The 22182-nt window shown below is 41.8% G+C and overlaps 1 protein-coding gene across 2 annotated transcripts in view; it reads right to left on the bottom strand.

The window, feature by feature from the left end:
• The window catches only part of COL22A1 (collagen type XXII alpha 1 chain), a 235023-nt gene that overhangs the window by 49717 nt on the left and 163124 nt on the right, over positions 1-22182 (bottom strand). For both annotated transcript variants that reach the window (XR_008235346.1, XM_052788276.1), the window contains exons 25-37: positions 19534-19587; positions 19115-19168; positions 18057-18110; positions 16525-16578; positions 16083-16118; positions 12727-12789; positions 11480-11533; positions 10370-10411; positions 8477-8509; positions 5100-5153; positions 4515-4568; positions 3310-3363; positions 1217-1270 (exon numbers count right to left, since the gene is read on the bottom strand). Coding sequence is in view for 1 of the 2 variants with exons in the window: in XM_052788276.1 (XP_052644236.1) it covers positions 1217-1270; positions 3310-3363; positions 4515-4568; positions 5100-5153; positions 8477-8509; positions 10370-10411; positions 11480-11533; positions 12727-12789; positions 16083-16118; positions 16525-16578; positions 18057-18110; positions 19115-19168; positions 19534-19587 (660 nt within the window). In the remaining variant the exon portion in view is untranslated. The remainder of the gene's footprint in view (positions 1-1216; positions 1271-3309; positions 3364-4514; positions 4569-5099; positions 5154-8476; positions 8510-10369; positions 10412-11479; positions 11534-12726; positions 12790-16082; positions 16119-16524; positions 16579-18056; positions 18111-19114; positions 19169-19533; positions 19588-22182) is intronic.

Raw genomic sequence — 22182 nt, forward strand, 5'->3', positions numbered from 1 at the left:
AGTCTCACAATATTAATTTTTTATGGCTACTGCTCTCCGAAGCTATACATTGGAAAACATAGCTATGTTCATTTTACCTTCTATTTCAGTTTTCAATCCTTTTCACATCTTGGCAGATCTCAAAGGATTCCTTGTCAAAATATAGATGACTTAGAGCTCCAAATTAAATACTGTAACTTCCTAACTCACCAAAACTCATTATGGAGTGGTACCCATTTTAAGGTGTGAAATGATGTCTTGGCACCAGTAAGATTGGATTGACCTCCTCACAGGATGGATGCGGTAATTATTTTCCTTTCTGCACCAGTAAAAATTATTTCCAACTATATTAGCTTTTATAGATAATATATTGGTATTACTGGTATGGAAGTTTGCTAAAAGGAAAATGAAATTAGAAAAGGTCTTCATTTTCAGTATAATCTTTCAGTTTGAAATTAAATCACTACATTAATATAACTAAATCAAATGTATCTTAACAATTAGTAGAAAGGCAATTTAAGATTTCTTGGATTGCCCTGGTAATAAGCTCTGCCTGAAAGAGCCCTCTGTGCTAAACCACTATGCCTGAATACATTATAACATGGGGTTTAACTGCTGTTTTTCACTCACTCTGGTGTAAACCCAGAGAAACCCCAGGAACTATAAAGAAAATTACACTGGTGGAGCAGGGAGTAGGGTTAGTCCAAAGATTTTTTTGCAAACATGAAAAGCTCTGTCATGCGTAACTTAATAATGGTGATGAACATCTAATGAGGTAAGGAGGACACCATATTGATTTCAAGGCTCTGATTTTAGAATCAAATACTTACATGCTTTCATAATAAAAATGGGAGTTTACCATGCAATTTTTATATCAAGAAGTCATGTTTTCAAAAGGAAAGGACAAAGGAAAATGAAGCAAAGGAAACAAAACCAGAGAGACAATAAACATAGCAATTTTTCTGTTGAAGAGCTAGCAGCAAAAATTGCTTTTGACAATTTGGTGAGGAATGGAGCAGCTCCATGCCTTCCTCTTGCTACAAATGAATATAAGAATGTGTTTCTAGGATACACCATTCTCAGATGCCTCCAGATATTTCAATTGAACCATAAAAAAAGTGTAATGAAACACAGCTTTTTGAACCTGATAGTAAACCCTGTGGAAGGGAAAACTAAACATATTAAATAAAGAAATCAGGGCATAGATGGGAAAACAAATACAGTGGTGCATACATACCACATTTCCTGGCAAGCCTCTTGGACCTGGGGGCCCTGCTGGTCCAGTCACACCCTGTTTTAACAAAATGAAGTGTGTGTGCATATGTAATTCACAACTTGTACCACCATAGGAACACGATGTTCCAAGTGAGATTGGAGTTCATGTCAGACAAGGTGTTGTACAAGCACAAAGCAAAAAATAGCATTTTTGCAAAACACTTTGCAGCGTAAAGAAGCATGAAACAATACAAAATGGATGAAGACTCTCTTTGGGAGCTTAAAATTACCTTCCATCAAAATAAATCCTAAATCTAGCTGAGATACAGGAAGAAAAGTCTGGGCCTGAAACATCAAAAGAACATAGGAAAGTATGTTGATTTATCATTAAAATAAAAATCTAGGTCAACAAAATATGCTTTGTTGACAATTCTACCTTTCTCTACTCTGGGGAACAAAACCTGAAAACACTAATTTGCACTAAATAGATGAACAGCACAAACTATTCAGAGTGTTATTCAGAGTTCTGAATTGCACGTTTTTTCTGTCTGCAAGTGAAAGCTTTTTAGGGTGGGAAAGCCCATGTGTATCCCCAAAATTGCATGGGGGACATGAGAGGACATATATTTGGGGGTTTCTGTCCCCATAGAGATGTATGTTTGGGGCTACCAGGCTGTATTTAGACATTTTCCTCTATACTTCACCGTATCAGGTTGAAGTTTCTACCTCTGTCGTTACTTGTCAGCCTGCGCTGGCCAGGGTTCACCTGTCATCACAGCTTTGCAAGGAAAAGGATTTCTATTAGCATACCTAATCCATTTAGGGCTAAACCAGACAATCTAAAAACATCTGCATCAGCGGACTGAAATAATCTCTCGGACTTGGAGTACAGAGAAACCCCTTCTACTGGAAGAGCTGCACAGTAATATTTTGCAGAAGGACAATGCAAACAGCTGGGAGATGATGAAAATCTTCCACAGCACAGCTCTTCACAGAGTAAATGTCTATCTGTTGCCTTTGGCTCACTAAAAGAGAATTAAAGGTTTCCTCATTTCTGTTATTTACAGTCACTGGTCTATGAGCCAACAGAAACATTTGGAGCAGTGGCAGTCTGTGAAAGGATGGCAAAAAAAAAGGTACCTGCATATAACTGCCTTTCCATATCATTAACATCCTCCGAGCCACCAGGTTATACAAAGAAGTAAAACCAATGGATAGATTTGGTGGAAGGGGGATGTTTTTGCCTTTTCCTCCCCGTCCCTCCCTAAAAAGATTATGGAGTCCTTCAACCAAGAGTGAAAGAGAGCTGGGGACAGCCAGTTCAGAGTTTTGGGTCAAAGCACTGCTAGAGACAATGTCTAAGCACAAGCCCAAGAAGGAAAACCATGAACACAAAGGTGGAAGAAGAAATTTCAGTGCTCTAGGATGCTTAATTTGGATTTCCTATTCCCTCCTTTTCCCAGACACAAACATCCTCTCTTTCAGTCGTTATTTCAACTAGTTCTTCAGTCTTCCTCCTCTGCTTGCAAAGAAAGTATGTGGCCTTTTATTCAGCCGCAAAGGGCTTATACGCTCTCACAATAATAAAATGGGACTTGAATCCTTTGCTGTTCTTTCGCACACAGCCAGACAATAGCAGCACTCCCTACAACACATGCCTCAAAAAGTGGTATGTGATGATTCCCCTGGTGATGAGCCTGTATTAAAGAAAGCAGAAATGACTAAGAAGCCTAAAACCAACCGTGATGAAAAACTAATTCAGGCTGCTGATGAGAAGTGAGCTCCCTGCACCAGCTGGCTGCCTGGGCTTGGTTGATATCGCAGTGCAGTAACAAGCTCTGTCGGCACCTCACCCAGAAAACAGGGCATTTTGTTAGAGAGGGAGGGACTTGGCCAACAAAAGATGCACAATTTAGACCTGGGCTGACTGGGGCATTGATCTGTTTGGTGCAGCTGTGCCTGTTTGCCTACAAGCAGCGACTCTACCAGCTGCAGCTTAGGATGTGCCCTGTGCCCAAGCAGCCTGGGACTGAGAACCTGTAAGGCATTGACTTCAGTGTCCCTTCAGGTGTGTTACCGTCAGGGAAAAATTCTGCAGGGGAAGCAGTTACTCACAGTCTCTCCAGGGGCTCCAGCTTCTCCTCGGGCTCCTTTCTGCCCCTTTGTACCCTGTGCGGAAGGAAAAGAGATACCAGCTGATTAGAGATGGGACAGGACCGCCTGCCAGACAAAAAGACTTCAAGATGCCTGAATGTGTGCTAGGCAATGGGTTTTGTTAATCAGTTCACAGAGGAGTTTAATGGCTGAGGAAATGGCTCCCAGTTCTCTGTGCAGTGAGGAAATGAAATATAAAACTAAAACCCTGAGACATAAGAAAAATTACTAATGACTGATCAGCTCAGAGGCTGTTTCTCAGCACAGGATACTGAAACGTGCAGGCATTGATCTGGGTGAAACTCCTTCCTATCCTCAGGCCTACCAGCTACTTCATTTCCAGCTCAACTGTGATGGTCTCTCTGCACAGAGGAATTTTTGCCTGCAGTTCTCAAATACAAACAACAGCCATTTAGAAATGGTCAAAATAGATCACAGTCCAGAGAATTTGTCCCAGTCCTGCATAGCACGTAGTCCTTTCTTAAGGATTTTTGGCAGGACAGAGTCTACTCACTGAACAGTCCCCCATATACCAGATGTTAGTTAAAAGTTGCATGGTATTACTGTTTTTTTCATAATTCTAAGACTGCTGTTAACCTAAGCTGTTGACGCCCAAGTAATAGCTGACATATGGCTTGGGCACAGCACAGATGATGGCAGAGTGAACACCCTCCCATGCTGACATGAAAATATACCTCAGTGATGACTGGAAATAATATGCATGAGCCAAGAAACTTTCAGAAGATAATTGAGACTATAAAACCATTTCACATGAGCCATAGTGCATTCAAGGTCAAATGGGCTGGGGTTGAATCTGAATGCTCTGCAGTGTTTTGGAAATGTACTGCAGTAACTTATCTGTGAGACCTGTGGCTCAGTGGCATCAATACAAGATGCCCTCTTGAAAGATTCTGAAGTTGGAAGGAGTCTCTCAGACAATACTGATCATGCTACAGAGATGCCATGTTTCTGCTTTGATTTTCCTCATGTTGTCCTGATGTCCAGCATAAGTAAATACCTCTACAGAAGTCCCTGAACTTACAACAATGAGAAAGGAGAAATGGGCTTTTGGTGTATAGTGGAAGAATTATTTACAGTGATATAGACCTTGAAAGCACCCCTCTCTGGTTATGTCAAAGATTTTCTTCAAGGCTGGGCCCTCTCACCTGTACTCCTGCAGGTCCTGGGACACCTTGTTCACCTGGGACCCCAGATAATCCCTGCAAAAACAGAGGGAGAGGTGAAGGAGCTGTAGGAAACTGCTCCTTTCTTCTCCTGAGCAGACAGAGATGTTTCTTCTTCCTCCCACTGAGAGAAGAACGGGTGGGTTTTACAGAGCCTGTGACTGCACAGGACTCTGTCTCTCCTGGGGGCTCCATCCAGAACAAGAGCAGTCCAGAATACAAACGGAATAGTCAAATGCACAATTTAGCTGGGCCACATCACTTCGAAAGCCCTTAATAAATACTGTACAACCTTACTGTCAGTCAAGCTCTGTCTAGCAAACCCCATAGTCCTCTTTTCAGCTGCTAAGGCCCAGAGCTATAAATTAGGTGCTTAAATTCATATAGTCATGTTGCTTCCTCTACAGTCAGTACAAAGCCAAGCACCACTGTGGCCATTTCTGATGAGAGAAGCACCCCATCTATGGAAGGAACATGTCCCACCCCCTCCCTCCGAAACAGGCAGCTCTCATGTCCTCTCCTTGCTAAAGTTCAAAACCAACTGAAGAAACACTTGGCTGTGCTTACGGGTTCTCCGCTTGTTCCTTGATCTCCTTTCTCCCCTTTTGGTCCAGGTTCACCCTGATATAAAACAGTAAGACAAAGAGAGAAATAAAAGCTATTTCCATGGCTGGAAGTCACACTAGCCCTGTTTGGTGAGGTCTTTCAACCAGTTATCCATTTCTGATACAGAGTAGCTTCTTCAAAGGACTTTGAGGTCAATGAATCAAAACTGATAGCACACACTAAGACTTGGAAATCATTGTCTAGACTTTTTGGACTGTTTAAAAAGAGAACAGTTTTCGCTCATAAAGAATAGTAGTTAAAGAATTCACCCTTCCAAAATTTGATCAATTCAGCTCCAATGTATTAAAAGGCCAGATGATATGACCAACAGCAAAAGCACCAGTGCCACTGTACTACCACTCTGTAGGACCACAGACCTAATGTCATCCTGCAGCTGGGGAAATTATCCCACATACAGACAGTTCCCTATTCCACCTATGAGACAGAGGCGTTCAGGGTCTCATCTTGAGCAGTTCCAGAGATGTGCACTACGCAGCTTTTCCTGTTCTCTAGTTCTGTTAACATCTCCATACATTCATGCAACTTCCGCTCCCTCCTGCAATGTCAGTACATTATTTCATGCACCACTATCACTAATTGGATTAATTTAGTCCTGTTCTTCCTCCTTACAGTAAATTGAAGATGCTTGCAGACAGAAGTTCATCAGCTTTGTTCTGACCTCTAGAACAATAATAAATAAGTCCATATTTCTGCTTTTTTTTAAATTGAAAAGGAACAGCACACAATTATGGAACTAGCTGGAATAAACCAGGCACTACATGAATACTCACATTTGTATATTTATATGAACATATGTATTCAGGCAACAGCAGTCATTACTTATTCATTATTTATCATACAAAGTGTTTCAATTATGCAATCAAGGAAGAGTGAGAACATCAGTGATTTAAGCTACATACACACGCAAGGAATAGTGATCAGTCAAAATGCAGAACCCAAGACAAATCAGCTTGAATTTTATTCACATCAGCTATTTGCCAATCATTTCTGCAACACCTGGGAATTCAAAGTCCATTTGCAAATGATTCTCTAACAGACAAAATAAATGTAACTGCATAAATATTACTTATGTATGTATTTATTATGCATTATGAATAAATATTATCATCTGTGATAAATAATAGTAAGAATTTTACTCTACAAGTAGCATCCCGTTAGATCAACTTTTAATCAGGCAGTCCCTGATGCCATCTAGTGGCCTTCACAAAGATAACGGGACCACCTAAAGTAGTTCAAGCAAAGGGACCTATGCAACAAACCTGGATGGTTATGCCTGGAAGTTGTTTAGCGTAATGACATTTCAAGCTCTGAAACCCTTTTGAGAGAGCAGAGCAACAAAGCCCAGACAAATGGCAATGAATTTGTAGGCAGGGATGGTGTTACTGAGTGGGAATAGGGACACATATTACCAGGGAAAACAAGATTGCAAAGGGAAGAAGTAACTCAACAGGTAAAGGGAGGAAGTTTTTTTAACATTCTCCTTTCTCCCACTTTTTCCTTGATACTTGACTTGCATGGTAATGCAAAATCGGCAAAATTCCAGCCTAATGTCCTTGCACAGCCACAAACATCGGTAGAGGCAGCATTTCTTAACCCAACCTGCCAGCAAATCTGCCTGCGAGTCCTTTCAAATTTGCCGAACCCATGACTACCTGCCAAGACTGTTAACACTGCACATTGTGGAGACCTCTGCCCCTTAAGCTGGACTTAATCCACTGCCACCCACTTCTTTCCTACAGCTCAATGAACAGAAATGATACGGTGACAGCTAACAGCTGCTACCAACCCAGGCCAGATCAGTGCTTACAGCTTCCTTGACCTGCTCTCGGCAGTGCCCTCCTGTAGTCTCAATTAATGCGTTAGTCATTTCTGTGCCACTTGAAGGAGAGCAAATGCAGTGGGGGCTCAGATGTGCCAAGCTCCAGTGGGAGATAGAAGGCAAAGTGAGGAGCCATCTCCTGTTTTACTGTTTTTGCCTCTTTCCAGCCATCATACCTGATCACTGCTGTGGTTCTCGCACACACCATCTCCGAGAAATATTTAATGATTTTAACTGACTAGCCTAAATAAACATGAAAAGTTCCCTGCACCTCATAGAAGAAACTGACACACCCCCCTCTACTGCTCTGCTGCATCAGCAAGTTTCTGCAGAGCTCACAGCACAGGCTGCACCCAAAACACAACGGAACTGCAATGGTGGGTAAATGGGAGCTCAGACACGCTTTGTCAGAGATTTTCTATTTCTGACAGTTACTAAGGTGTGTTTTAAATTAAATTGATTTTGTCTAATAATAAATAAATAGAGTAATGGTGCTGCTGCCTTCCATCCAGGCTGTGTTTCCTGTCTCTGCCTGTGTAAGTTGCTCCCCAGTACTGTACACCACATACTCAATGGAAAGCAATGGCAAATATTGTTTTGGTGAGTGCATGACAACCTTCAGCACCCTCCTGGTCCTGCGGCCTCTGTAACATAACCCATGACACTCTCCTAAGGCTTATCATCACCTTCTGACACCTTAATTTGTAGATCTGTAAATCAAAGGTAACTATCCTTACCTCTCCTTCTCCTCCCAAAGCTTCCAATACTATGTGCAGACCTGGGCTACAGTATCATCACATTCATCTTGCACATGGAGAAATCCCAGTGACCTGACTTGCTGACACACTTCAAGCCTTTTATTCTTTACTGTCTTGCAGCTCATTTACAAGAGTAATGCACTCAAAGCAAAAGAGGCAACTCCTTCTGCGATTGTACCACTACAAAGACCACATAAGACGTCATTGTTCTGCATATTTCCTTAGTATATATTAGCAAACTATGAGCCAAGGGGAAAAGTGAACCAAATAAATCTTGTCCCTATTTCCACTACTACCTCACATTCTTATTTCCTTCCTCAGCCTCTGAAGAAATTGGCATATGCACTTTCCTTTCTAATGCCACTCTTACAGCCTACCACTGCCATTAATACATGCCATAAAGCCTCCTGATCCTTAACAAGCTTAATCACATACCAATGGTGTAATCCTATATAATGCCAGATATTTCCCACTATGTGCTGCAAGCATTCTTTTTTTAAGAGGCTGGGGCAGCATACAGCTGTGTCCTGGCCACAGCTGGTTTGGATGCTGCTGTTACCAGGACAGCTGTGGGCTTCTCATCATGGCTGGTTACAATGGTGAAGTTGCCCAGAACCAGACTCAAGCTGAGTTCTTTACTGAAAGCATTTAAATAACATGGAAAATACAAAGGTGCTGTGTGTCTATCAGATACCAGAGGTAATAAGCCAGAGGCCATGTTTATTAGAGATGTTACTTACAGGAATCCTAGGGTGTGGGGTAAAGAAGGCTGTCTGGAAGAGAAACCAGATTGTTAAAAGAAGCATTGCCTATTTTCCTTTAAATGTAGTAATTTATGTATTCTCCTTGTCATTACAGATTACATATTCCATATATCCATCAGTAATTTTATAAATGAGCAACTCATTGTAACATCTGGCTGTTTGGAAAAAAGCCCACAAATATCAGACGTTTCCTAGAATATTTGAAATATGAACATAAACTCAAAAACATCCTGTATGTCCCACTGCTATGAAAAACCAAACAATCTTTAACGTTGTTAGCAAGTTTACTGTTACCAGTCTCCAGCTCACTTTTCCACTTGGAGACATCTTCAGTATTATTAAATTTCCTAACTCCATTGGCTGAGCTTGGTCTGTTCTCTCTCTGCTTTGTGCCATTTATAAGACATACACACCGCAACATGGTTGTCTTAGGGATTACATAGTCATCCTGAAGGACTAGCCACAAAAAAAGGATCAAGTTCTGTAGAGAGGCAGTATCTTTTATCAAAACTGATAAAATTAGGAAGAAAAATGTAGTCCTTGATGAAATGAGGGTATGTCAAAATCATCACCTACTTTTACAGCTGAAATAGAAATAATTTCTCCCTACAAACACGGGAAGCTTGAGCAGTTGGGCATATCTTCTCTGTATCTATCCATGTTGTACTCTGTAAGCTGCTTTCTCCACCTTGACTAAGACAGATTTATCCTTGGTGTTGTGACTGGATCATTCTTGTGTGATAGACATGGAGTCTTCTTACATGATACCATGAAGCACCCTTTGGTACAGACTAAAGAGGCCCAACTAATGGCAGGGAATAAGTTATAACACCTCCTCTGTTGCTGCATGGAAGTCTGTACCTCGATTCAAATTCTCTCCATGGTGTGACCGTGGCAGCTATAACCAATGGCGCTGAGCAAAGCTGAAAAGTGGTTATCTGCCATTTTTTGGAGGATCTGTGACTGGGATCAGCCCTCCTGTTGCAATGACAAGCCTGTTCCTAATGCTTACTCCAAGCTGCTTACTCAGATTTTGCTGGAAGAAACTGTGAGGTTTATGTATTTACATTCAGTGGATGCTCATTTAGTTGCCTGTAGTGAACTTCATTGTAATTATGCTCATGCTCCCAAAAGTAATTTTGCAGGCTCATTTTTAAAACAATAAATTGATGTTTTCTTGATCTTTTTTTCTGTTAGCAGAAAGGGTACATGCAATCAGGTATGACTGGTTTATGTGTTGGATCCAGTGCTGAAGCCAGAATGAGCTCTGGGATATGAGGGTCCTTCTGGGGTTACAGCACAGCAGAGCGCTGTATGCAATGGAGGCTCTGGGAGGTTGCAGCATTGCTGAAGCTGACTTCTCCACCCCGTAAGTTCATGTCAATGAGAAGTGGAACCCTCTGCTCTTCCTGGAAAAAGGTGAATTGTTGCCCAAGAAGACAAGCTGTTGTTCACTGCGATCTGTTGAGGGTGAGCCAGTCTTATCCTGAGATCCCAGTGGGAAAAATCTAGCTCACCCTGGAAAATCTGTGTGAACACACTCCCCATTTTCAGCCATGACCTTCTTCAGACAGCTTCCACAGCTGCTAAACAAATCATAAATTCAATTTAAGTGCTAAGACATGGGCATACAAAAATGCTGTTTGCAAAGAGGCAGAGGAGGGCACAACCTCTCCCAAAAATAAAAAGACCAAATACAACTTGATATTGCTTCTCTGACACAAAGGGAGATACTCTCAGAGTAAATGGGTCCTACAGTCTCTGCAGAGAAGTAGGGATCTTGAAAAGCTTTGTTTCTGAGGAATTTGTGTGGAGGAAATGTGAGGATACCTTAAATATTGTTACAGCACAGAAAACAATCTTACTTACTGTTCCAGGTAAGCCTGGTGGTCCAGGAGAACCCGTGTCACCCTAGACAGAGGAGAAAAATATAACTAAGGATATAAAAAGATTCCCCAATAAAACTCAACATGATCAGCTAGAAGATGCAACATTACCAGATGAGATGTAACCCAATGATAACCTGTCAGCTCAGTGACACTGAAAATCCCATAACACTTCTCTGACGGGTCAAATTTACCCCATTGCTCTGGCCAGAATGTCTGTTGTCCTTGCTTTGTTGCATACAGGATTCTCACTTTGCTGTCTTTATTACTTTATGACTTTATCATTGATCTGACTTCACAGGTCAATGAATTTCTAATGTTAGCCCACCCATTGCAGGAGTGATATGGAATTTAATTTGCATTTTAAGTTAAAGTTGATCAAAATTCTTGATTGAAAAACATGTTTTAGCAGAACTTCTTTTGTGGATGGAAAAAAAAATATCCTCTGTTTTTATTCAAAAATACAAGTTTCTAAATCCAGTTCTCGCCCTCCATAAATGGTGAAAGTCACTGGTAAGCTGAGGGCTGATGTATCCTAGGAAGAACAACAAAATGGTACCCACTTCCTGATGGCTATTGCCACTATAATGAGGGCAAATTTTTCACTATACAACCATAGGCATCTGCAAGGTCAGTGCTTCATTTTCACCTTCATGTTCACACTGGTTGAATGTAAATTTTGGTGGACATCACCTTTGTCTAGTTCTCTCACTTTCACTAAAATTAAGAGTATTGTGATGGCAGAAGCCCAGGCCATTCCCTAAATTATTGTTCTAGCACATCACAGGCAGGCACAGAAAAGTTCTTTAGAATTTAATTCCAGGCTTATTTCTATCAGACAATTTTAAAACAAAGAAAAGTTTCCTTGAAGTAAAGAAACTGTCCTTAGATTTCATCAGCTGCTTCCTTTCCTTGCATTACTCAATAAATGGTTGTCTCTGTCCCACATACAGCTTTCTCTGCTGCTTCTCGGTAAGGCTCAGCTAATAGATTTCTAATGTTTCTTCAGATATTCTCCTCTATTACTTGTCTCTGTGCCCTTGCCTCTTTTTCTCTCTTGTCTAAGGAGAAGCATGCTCATTTCAGGACTCACCTTTTCTCCTCTTTCGCCTTTCAATCCTGGGAGACCATCTTTTCCTTTTTCTCCCTAAAAGCAGGGAAAAGAAAGCAGGAAATATGCATGTTTTGATTTGATTGCATCAGTCCCACTAGAATATTTTACACTTTCAGTTGATCTTACCTGTCCTCCAGGATGTAGTGCAAGCAATTAAAAACGTAACACTTTGGAGATGGCTTCATAAAATCCACACTATTTTCAAAAGCCAATGAATAGCAATTAAGTTCATGGAAAGGAAATCCTAAATCAACTTGCATGTAGAAGATCCTACTGCTTGATGCAGTTATAAAAACCAGATTTTTTCTAGTTGGACAAGACAGGCACCAGAACAGGAATTAAGACCCAAAGCAGACACTCATACTACCAGTTTTGTTTATGTTAAAGATTTCTGAATCATCCATTCACTGGTGACTACCTCTCTATTTTGCCCAGGTAGCCTGGTCATCTGAATGGGAAGTTTTTAACAAGGATGATGTGAATACTCCTCAAAGTGCATATACAAAATGTATTTATCCTGCATTCGAATAGGAGCTATCTGACCTACATTTCTGTGATTTTATATATAGAGAGAATATATTCTATATCCTATGCTCTACAATACATATAATATAGCAAACTGAACAGTTAAGACCTCAGTTGATTTTAGATCTCTCTTGCTCACATTCAAGCGTGCGGTCAGTTATCAGGAGTACGGGCCTCATTTACATGGCTAAATTTACTGTCAGGCCCCTGATCCAACTATTTAGCAGTATGTAAATGCCTCTGGAGGTCTGGAGCTAGCCAGGGGAAGCAGTAGACACCAGGACTGGGATGGAAGTTAGGCCATCAGAAAATGATCCAACCATCTAGAGCCTTCTCCAGGGCTCAGTGACAAGGGGGATTTGTGATTTTTTGTTTATTAATTTTTTTTAACGTTCTTAAATCAGGCGGGTATTTCTGAAAGTAAGGCCTAAAGACCACCATACCTCTTCTACTGCCTCACAAGTCATAACCTTCTGCATTTAGGATAGACACTGTTCATTAGCACCTCCGCTGCAATTAGGAACAGTCACTAGGCAGTAAAGTACATTTTTGGAAGGGGTACTTGGTGACCTTGCTGGATGCCAATCAGCTGCTCACCACAGCAATCACACCAAGAGAGAACATCATCTAGGGACAGTTGAGATAAGTCCTCCTGGTACAAAATGGCCCAAAAAATCAAGCTGTGGCTCAAAGTCACTCACCCGGTCTCCTTTTTCTCCCCTCAGTCCAGGTAAACCCTGAGGACCAGGAAGACCTGCTTCACCCTGAAAACAAGACAAAGAAGTGTGTGAAATCTAGGAAGAGGCATCAAGCATGATTTCTATTAATAAACCCCATTACTCTCAAATATAATTAAGAATGAAAAGGCAGAATGGTGGGCCAAAGTCTTCTCTCACTCATGTCAGTTAGAAACGCATCAAGTCTGCTCCTCAGGGTAGGTTAATCTAGCCACAGTGCCCTTAGGCTGGAAAGGATGAAACCTTCATTTAGCTATCTCTTTGCATGTTTGATACTAGGCTGTGAATTGTTCAGAACTCATAATGAGTGCAAGTGTTTTCTTCTTGATACCTAGTGACACCATGATACATATGGTCTATGCTGTAGGCAGAACCTGCCCCAGTTTTTTGATGGGATTGATTATAGATGTAGTTTGCTGAGAGAGAATGGGATTAGTTTGATTATCAAATAATTTCTTATTCTTGGAAAACCATTACTTAAAACAGCAGCTAAGACCTCTCATTTTTTGCTGTTCCATGTTAACCGACACCATGGAATTTAGGACTGTTTTCTTCATGCTGCTCTGTAGCAGGACCAAGCAAGCAAATAAAAGCAGCTTAAAAATTTAAATCTAACTTTTATTTTCATTTTTAATGATCTAGTGTAGTCTGGAAATGCAAAACTGCACTGTATTAATCTGAACGGTACAGATGTTGCCTGATCTAGAATTTTCTGGATGCACTATTGCACATTTGGATTTCTTTCTTTTTGAACCTTACCTTTCAGCTTCTGCTTTATAATACCTGCTATCAGAGTAATTATGATCTCTGTGTCATGTGATTTGTTCTAAATATATCAAGTATTCTCAAATTTAGCTGCAGGCTGGCCCAGTTTGTCATCTGAAAATAACTACATTGTTTCCTATTTATAATTATTCTCCTATCTGCATTTGTAGTGTAGTAACACAGAAGAACTCAGTCATGGACAGGACCCAAATGCGCTAAGTGCTGTACGAATACCAAATGAAGAAAAGGTGAACCCCGCTTTAAAGATACTATCTCTGAAGTAAGGGAATAGTCAAAACATCATCATGATATAGGTGCAGGGAGTCTGCAGAAGAAATCAGGTGAGGAACAAGATGCTGTGGTGACCGAGTATGACTAGGAACATCAGGGTGATGTTTGGAGAATTCTGAAGACAATGACATTTGGTGACAAAGGGAGTGGTGCTTTGTGAGAGCCACTGCAGGAACCTGGCTGATGGTGAGATCCCAGAGATCATGAGGACAGAGGGCCTAACGTTAAAGGGAGAAAAAAGGAGAATTCAGAGGAAAAATAAAAACATGTGGTGTAACTTAGGCCCCTGGAAATATACTGAAGCAAAATGTCAATGAATTTGTATGAGCTCAAGGACAGAAATGTAATATGAAACAGCCAGTATGGATTTGTTAAAAACTAATCATGTCAAACGCATCCAGTTCCTTCCCTTGACAGGATAACTAAGCAGACAAGGAGGAAGTATTTATGTGATGCCTCTTGACACTAGTAAGACATCTGACACAGGCCAACATGATGTTCTCATTAGCAAACTACAGAAATACAGCATAGAAGAAGGGTGTCTGGAGGATGGTGTACAACTGATGATTGAAGAAACTACATTCACACACCTGTTATTAGCTGTTTCCTGACAAATTCAGAGGATGTATGAAGTGAAGTCCTCTAATGCTCTGCACCATTCAATATTTTAATTTACGACTGAGGTGGCAGAAAAAAGAACATTTATGAAATGTGTGGAGAACACCACGCTGTGGAGAGAGAGGCAAGCATTTCGGAAGGTGGTATTAGAATTCAAAACAGCCCTGTGTGGGGAGACGATCCAGACCAAGTGGCAGTGCTTTAGTCGGGGGTCTGACCTTTTCTTGCACTGGGACCAAGTTTGCCCAGAAACAGCGAATCCCCAGCTTGCCCAGCAACTGCAAGCCCGGCAGTCTGTTTGCCCAGCAACAGCAAAATGACACTGCTGGGTGGTGACCACAGGAACCACTGAGGAAAGGTATAGAAATGGCTCCCTGAGAGCCCGATGAGAGCACTCCTGAGGAACAGCTGGCCCGCACCGTGGTGATCTCCCCTTACTTGGGATGCCAAGTAAGGATACTTTCATGGGAATTGAGTGATACCTGTTAGGTAGATTACAAGGAATTTTGGAATAGAAGCACAATAGTCCCCACTTGCAGGGGGGTGTAATTGTTATCCACTTAATAAGTGCCTTATCCCAATAAACCTCACTTTGTACTTCGGACACGGAACCTTATTCCTTCAAGGGGTAGATAGTAACAGAGGGTCTGACCGCGACACCTGACAAATAGGAAAAATGGTCAGCAATTCCTAAAACTTAATTGTCATGGAGAGAGTGCCACAGCTTATGGAAAGCTGCTCTATGAGACTCCTCATGGACAGCTTCTTCCCTTCCTCCCTCTAAGTCCAGCTTGTAGTGCATGTTCTGCTTTAGTGCACAAGACAACATGGAAGCAGAGGTCATGACCATTCTCCTATTTCATCTTTATAGCAGAAGATTGGACTGAGACTGGTAGGAGTAAGAGAAGACTGAGGCTCTGAGACTCTTCCGTTGCTGGCGTATACTCTGTAACCCAAAATCCTAAGACGTATGCCAAAGATACAAGACTCTGTCTTATACAGATTTCTCTTTCTACAGATTTTCATACTACAGTTGAAAAGTTGGCATGCGGATGACAATGTTAACATCTATCGTTAGTGGCCCTGACTGGGCTCTAGACAACTGTGTGCTTTAGGAAATTGCAGGACATTTCCCTGGTACTTCACTCAGTTCAGCAGTTGTCTGCTGAAACCCAAATCCCAATACAAAAAGACTAAGAAAACTGTGTAAATTCTAACAGTCATCTGGGGTTATTTCCTAGCAAGCATTTACAACATGGAAATGACAGCATCACCCCTTGCATCACATAGTTACAAATAAGTTCCTCATCATCTAGAATCAGTACCCTGGGTTCATGTGAGGTGTGAAGGAAAACAAGCACTTTTAAGCCACTCTGCCTTCCTTTTCTTCCCTACCCACCAAGAACAAGATGACTGAATTTTCCAGGATACAATTAAAAGTTGGATTTAGCATATTTTTGTTCTGGAATTTTTGCATTACTCTGTCCAACCATGAGCCTCATCCACCCATCTGTTGCATCTTCAATCGCAGATACAAACTACATGCACAGATCTTGTTATTGGCAAATGGCTTTGTTAATGCATGCGGTCACATTATGTCACTCTGACAGGTAGGCCTTGCTGCTAAGACTATTTTTCCTGCTCACCTGCTCACCAGGTTGGCCACGGCTCCCTGGTTCACCCTGGAAAAACAAAAGCAAAACATTAACATTGCAAGGGCCCGACCCTTTTGTAAGAACACTTTCTCATTAGTAAAGTGTGTCCCCCATTGTCCTGGCCTGTGTTGCTCTACCTACTTCCCATGAGGCACTGAAATTGCCTTCTTAATGGCTTGGGAACTCAGACCACAGGGAGCCAACGCAAGGGCCAGGTCAGATCTCCCTACACATGTAGACTGGAGAGAGGAGCATCAAACAGGGTTTGGTATTTTGGAACACCATGAACTCTGTAAGGCAATGAGACGCATCAGCTAAATCTCTTATACCTCCAATTTTAGAGGAATCTTACTCTCCTGACTTCAGTATAAGAACTTCCAAACTCACCTTGATTGACTCAATGGCTACAGCAAACTGAAATAAAATCCCTTACCTTAGGGCCAGCTTTTCCAGGAAAGCCTTCCTCACCCTTTTCCCCTTGGTCTCCCTGCAGGGAACACAAGAAGTTAATATACAAACTCCTCTGGTAGTGCAGCATGTTTGCAGGCAACAGCGAGGAATATTTTGACTTAGATCCTCGGTATCACCCTGAGGATGTAAATGGAGCCATGTGAGAATATGTTTCCTGGAATGTTCTCCATTCTAGTGATGTTTGCAATCATATCTCCAGCACTGATCACCCTACTGGAATATTTCTGGAATAACACAAAGTCAACCACTGTTACGTTAAAGATGTATGCAGTGAATTACCTGAAAAACAAAACCTCCATTCAGTTTCTTCAAACCATACGTGGTTAGAAAGTCTACATTGTTTCTGTTAAGAAAAATAAATAATTGTGGGATTGGCACCTTGGCCACTGGGCCTCTTAGGTAAATACTTTGAAACTGATCTTTCAGCGTGGGTGGCGTCAGCATGGAGAGCAGAGACTGCAGTGGATTAAGAGCTGAATTGTGCTACATAGCTAGGAAGTGCAGTAGGTACTACACAGTTCTGTGGATAAAATCTGAAGTTTATTTAGCCTCAGAAATTTGTTATAGGCTCCAAATTTCTCACCTTTATTCATCTGTCAATGGGAGCTGGGGACTCTGCTAGACCTGGGCTCAAGCATTCAGTGCCCTCATTTGAGAGAGGCAAGTAGAAATGTAGTGTGTTATTGGAATAAGTAGGGGTCATAGTGCTCAAGTATCAGAGGCAAGAAGACTGCTGCCAATGCAAACCACGTAGATGGTTAAGAGCTGTTGTCCTTATTCTAATATAGTGTCATCATCCCCAAAGCCTAGCTTGGCCTTCATAGTCAAAATATGGCACATTCCTTTGACACTTATTTACATAGTGATGGCAAGTCAACCAGAGTGTCTCCTACTTCTAAATTTCCTATCTTCCTTCTCCCACTGCAGAGACAGCAGAGGAGACAACTTTTCCCAATCTGTCATTTGTAGAAGCTTTCAAACGGGGCATAAGAAGAAGAAAATAATGAAGAACCATCTTTCTGCCACACAGAACTAGGGAAGCCTTAGGAGGATGGCATCTCTTCTTTCTAGCCCTTCAGGGAGGAAAGAAAGGAATGTCTTTGGAGCCTGCTGCACTTCTTTGTTCTTCTTCTTTGTGCCTTGGACACATGCCTTGACTTGCCAGTGTCACTGGCTTTCTTGAGTGACAGTAGAAGCTTCTCTGTTTGCAATGCTCTGCTGTGTTTGCCAAATAGGATGCAGTAGTTGAAGACTGGAAGAGGATCTCTCATCCCTGCTGTATTTACAACCAGCTCCATCTTCAGAGTGACTCAGTACAGTGCAATCACACCAGCTGACTTGGCTCTGGAGCTTCAATGGTGGCTCAGTGATGTGGGATTAGTGAGGTGTGTTTGAGTCTGGAGATCTGCTCCCCTTTCCGCTTACACTTGCTACCTCACCCAGATAAGCTGCTCAGATAAGTAGCTTTATATCAGTGTATGTGGCATCACTTACCTTTTGACCGGAAAGCCCAGGAAGCCCATTTAATCCATCTTTGCCAGGCAACCCCTAAACAAGAAAAAATCGTAAGCTGTAAGCACCTGCTCTTTAAATCTTTAACAGCAAGCTCAGGATAAGCGTGCTCAGCTCGTCCCTCTTGCCACTGACCTAAGTTTAGGAAAAGAAGAACCACCTCATGCATTTTGTTTTGAATCTTTCCCTACTGTGACTCAAAATATACAAAAGTTGTCACAATGCACATAGATGCACATAGATATGCTCAGCCTTTTTTTCAGTATCCCAGTTTTGGTGAACGACCACTGGATGTCAGTGTTGTTACAGAGAAACAACAGTATAGAGCTTTTATGTGCTGTGGATTCTTAAATAACTTTAAAAATTACACTTTTACTTATCATTCTCTCTAAGTTTCTATTATCTGTAGCTATAAAGATTTCTAAAAGTCTATTTCTCCTTTTAAATATTGGTTATTTCTTATACAATACATAGACTTCTAAAATTAAATTATACAACACATAGTGACAGAATTGTTCAGCAAGGTAAGAATTAAAATTACTTCCTGTAATGCATTTAAAATGGTGAGAAAAAGTTTTGTCCCCTTTTCGAGTGTCAGTCAATCCCCAAATACTGCAGGCTGTAGGTGGCACTGCTTAATACCAAGTATTTCATAATTCACCTTTCTTGACTTAACAGCCAACAGAAATTGCTATGCTCTGCTAAATCTGAGATTTTAATTTCAGTTCTTTGGCCTAATTCAGGAAACTCCAGGTTTGGAAGAACAGTATCTTGCCAAATGCAAAATGACTTTTGAAAGGTATCACACAAAAAACCCATCATGGCCCCAGTGTGTAGGAACAGTGGAGCTGTGTCCGGTAAAATTCTTGTTCATAAAAGGTATCAGAGGCTAACGTCTGCATTAAAGGAAACAGCGCTGGAGCCCACATTAAAACCTCGCATGCAGACAAGATGCAGGAAAGGAGGCAGAGACTTGAGAATTAAAGTATTCAAAGTCATGGAGAGCATGGAAGCAAAGGAAGCAGTTCCTCAACACTTACAGCTGGTCCCGGTGGTCCGATTTTACCAGAAACTCCAATCTCTCCTGGCAGTCCCTGAAAAACGAAATCAGAAGAAAAAAAATGAATCAGCATTTCTGTCCTTTGCAGCAACCTCACTGGAGGTTGCTGATTTCAATTTAAATGCAATTTTCCCTTCCACAGCAGTCAGGTCTCTGCCGTGGGGAGTCCTGTAGACATTGACTTATCCCCAGGCAGCACCAACGTGGTTCCAACACTCAGCACAGAGAAGCTGTCCTCTAGGACCAACTGTGGCTTTTCAGTGAGAAAATATAAGAGAAAACACACATTGTCAGAGGCCCTGACTCAGTTCCCACTGAAACCCATGACCTAAAATTCTCCCCAGCTGTTTTTTCTTCTCCTTGATATAAAACAAAAAAACCCCAAGCTTGTTTTCTTACTGGCGCTCCAGGTGGTCCAGGGGGTCCAGCAATGCCTGGGGGCCCTGGAGGTCCCTGCAAGAGACAAAGCAAAACCAGTTTATCAAACTCTTTGATAGCGGCTGAAAGCCTTATGTCCTTCTCTGTGCAGTCGGGGCCCTAATCGAAATGGGCAAAAGCACCGAGTTTTATTTCACTAACTTCTACCAAAAAAAAAAAGCAAGATGCCAAACTGAGCTCCAAGGGAACCATGCTTACAAGCGGAACAGGATCTGCTGCTTAAGCCACTAATTACTATTGCTACAAGGCGAGCTCCATCCTCCACTCCAGTGCAAGAGACGGAGGAGTTGAAGGCCTTCAATGGTAATGTATAACACAAAGCTTGTCCAGTGGGATCCCTTGTAGCATCCAGCCTAATTTAATCTTGATTAATGTTGTTTCAAAGTGAACAATTTACCTCTGCAAAAAGATCTCTGAAGTAACTAATGAATGGAACAGGCTTGTGGTTTGTGCTTTTGGGGGGGGGGGTAAAAATACAAATCCAAGAGTATGGAGAAACAATGTAGTGAATCAAGTGTTTTAAAACAAATGCACCACCATTTTAGTGCCCTTCATTAACCCTGTTGATAGTAAAATGTCCTCAAAACCCCATACTTCAATGCACACACTCAGCTGGAAATGTCCTAACAGTCTTTCTTACTCATCTCCCTGCAACAGCTGTTTCTCTTAGGGAAAAATATTCTTTCAATAGCCACCCGATTTTCAGAGGGATTTATTTTTGTGTGTTGAGCAAATTGTTAAATTTGGCTTCCTAGCTGAGAAATTTGTTTCCATACTCGACAGATCTTAACAGGTTGCCTGAGATGCAGAGGTGTTCATTACTTTCAGCTTCCACTGTAGACAAGATAGGATTTCTCCTGTGCTCAGAATGGCCCGCGTGTTCGTATACTTTTTTGGATCAGAACCTAAGCAAACAACATGAGGATGGATGTGAGAAACGGATATATGACTGAGTTGCAATTTTACCCTGGCTGTCTCCTTCTGCCTTTCTAACACAATGATTTCATTCATTTTCAGTTTTCAGCATAGGGGGAGTTCTGGTGTGTCTGTACATGAAAAAACAACAAACAACCCCTGCCTGCCATCCAAACCCCACATAAAATTGAAACTGAGCAACAGATACAAGATAGAAAATGGCCAGTCAGCATTTTCCCTGTCACCATTCATTATCACAAAGCACAACTTTTGTGATTAAGGTATTACAAGTCATGGATCAATATTAGCATTTCACATTTAAGGAAAAATGTAGCTGAAGAGAAGAAAATGGTGTAAAAAAGTGAGGACAAGGAGTTATTTGTGGCATGGTTTGACAAAGAAGGTAGTAGATAAGCGGTCTTTTTAGAATACGCTTGTAAAATTCAGTCAGAAGAGAAGACAGCCTCTCACCAACAGATGGGGCAAAGGGACCTGCAGATGCACTTGCCTCCCATGATCTGCTTTCTCTGCAACTCAGAGCAGACGTGGAATCATCCCAACAACAACACTGTCATTTGCAGAGTGCCTCAGATGTGAGCATAACCAAAAAATCCCCAGAAAGATGTGCCTTGGGATGCACTGATGCTGCTGACATAATTCCTGGGGAGGCCTGCATTGGCTTCTGGGGACATTGGTTCAGCTGCTACTGCAGGACTGTCCTGCAGTTAAGGAGCCCTAGTCCTATCAGGAGACACCTGGTTGAGACCATCGGCCACTTAAAAAAAGTTTTTGCCATTCAAAGAAAAGAATCAACAGGCCAAATTAGCCCAGCGAAGAGGTAATGCCACACTGTAGACACAACTGGATAGAGAGACCTCAGACACCAGGGACCTGGCAATTCTGCTTGGCCCTACTCCACCTCTACAAGGATGGTATCGCTGAGAGGCCCTGCAGAAGATATGGGCTCCAAGAAGGGGCTTCCATGAAGAGTGGGTGCAGTATGGGGAAAGAAGGCAAAAGTACCTTTAGAAAAACAACAAAAAACTGATTTGGCAGCAGAGTGGACTATGCATAAGTTCAGGAAAGGAAATGCAAAATTTACTTTTGCAGACTTTCCTTGCCAATTCCATTGGTTCCTCCCTAACGGCCTAATTTTGTTCCCTCTCTCTCTCTCTGCCAATAACTGAACCACCTCCCACCGTGAAACACATATTCTCCATGGCCCTACAACAAGCAGCTTCTATCAAGAGGTGAAAAACCCTTGAAAATCCTTGGGCCAGGACCCAGCCTCAGCCCAAGCATCCCCAAGTATGATGCAAGTTACCCCACACAGTACAGAGAGGGGGCAATCTGACCTAAAAGCAAAGTCTCACTCAAGCTTCTGTCAGCGACCAGCGTAATCCCTGAAATGTGAGGTGCTACATCCTCCTCATCCCAACTATTTCTCCTAGTAACTCTTGATATTCTCACTATCCAAGACAATTTCTAATTATGCTCTTAAACTTTCTGTATTCTGGACCACAATAACCTTGTTCAACCATAAGTCTTGAAATGGAAGCACACTGATCCTCACCCTAAATTGCCACTAATAATTCCATTTCTTTGCTCTCCATGAGAGCAATCATCCGGGACATCATGCCCAAGACTGGTTTACTTCAATAGCTTCACCACATGTTGCACCAACAAATGTTACAC

Source organism: Harpia harpyja, chromosome 5 (genome assembly GCF_026419915.1).
Source record: "Harpia harpyja isolate bHarHar1 chromosome 5, bHarHar1 primary haplotype, whole genome shotgun sequence".
NCBI lineage: Eukaryota > Metazoa > Chordata > Aves > Accipitriformes > Accipitridae > Harpia > Harpia harpyja.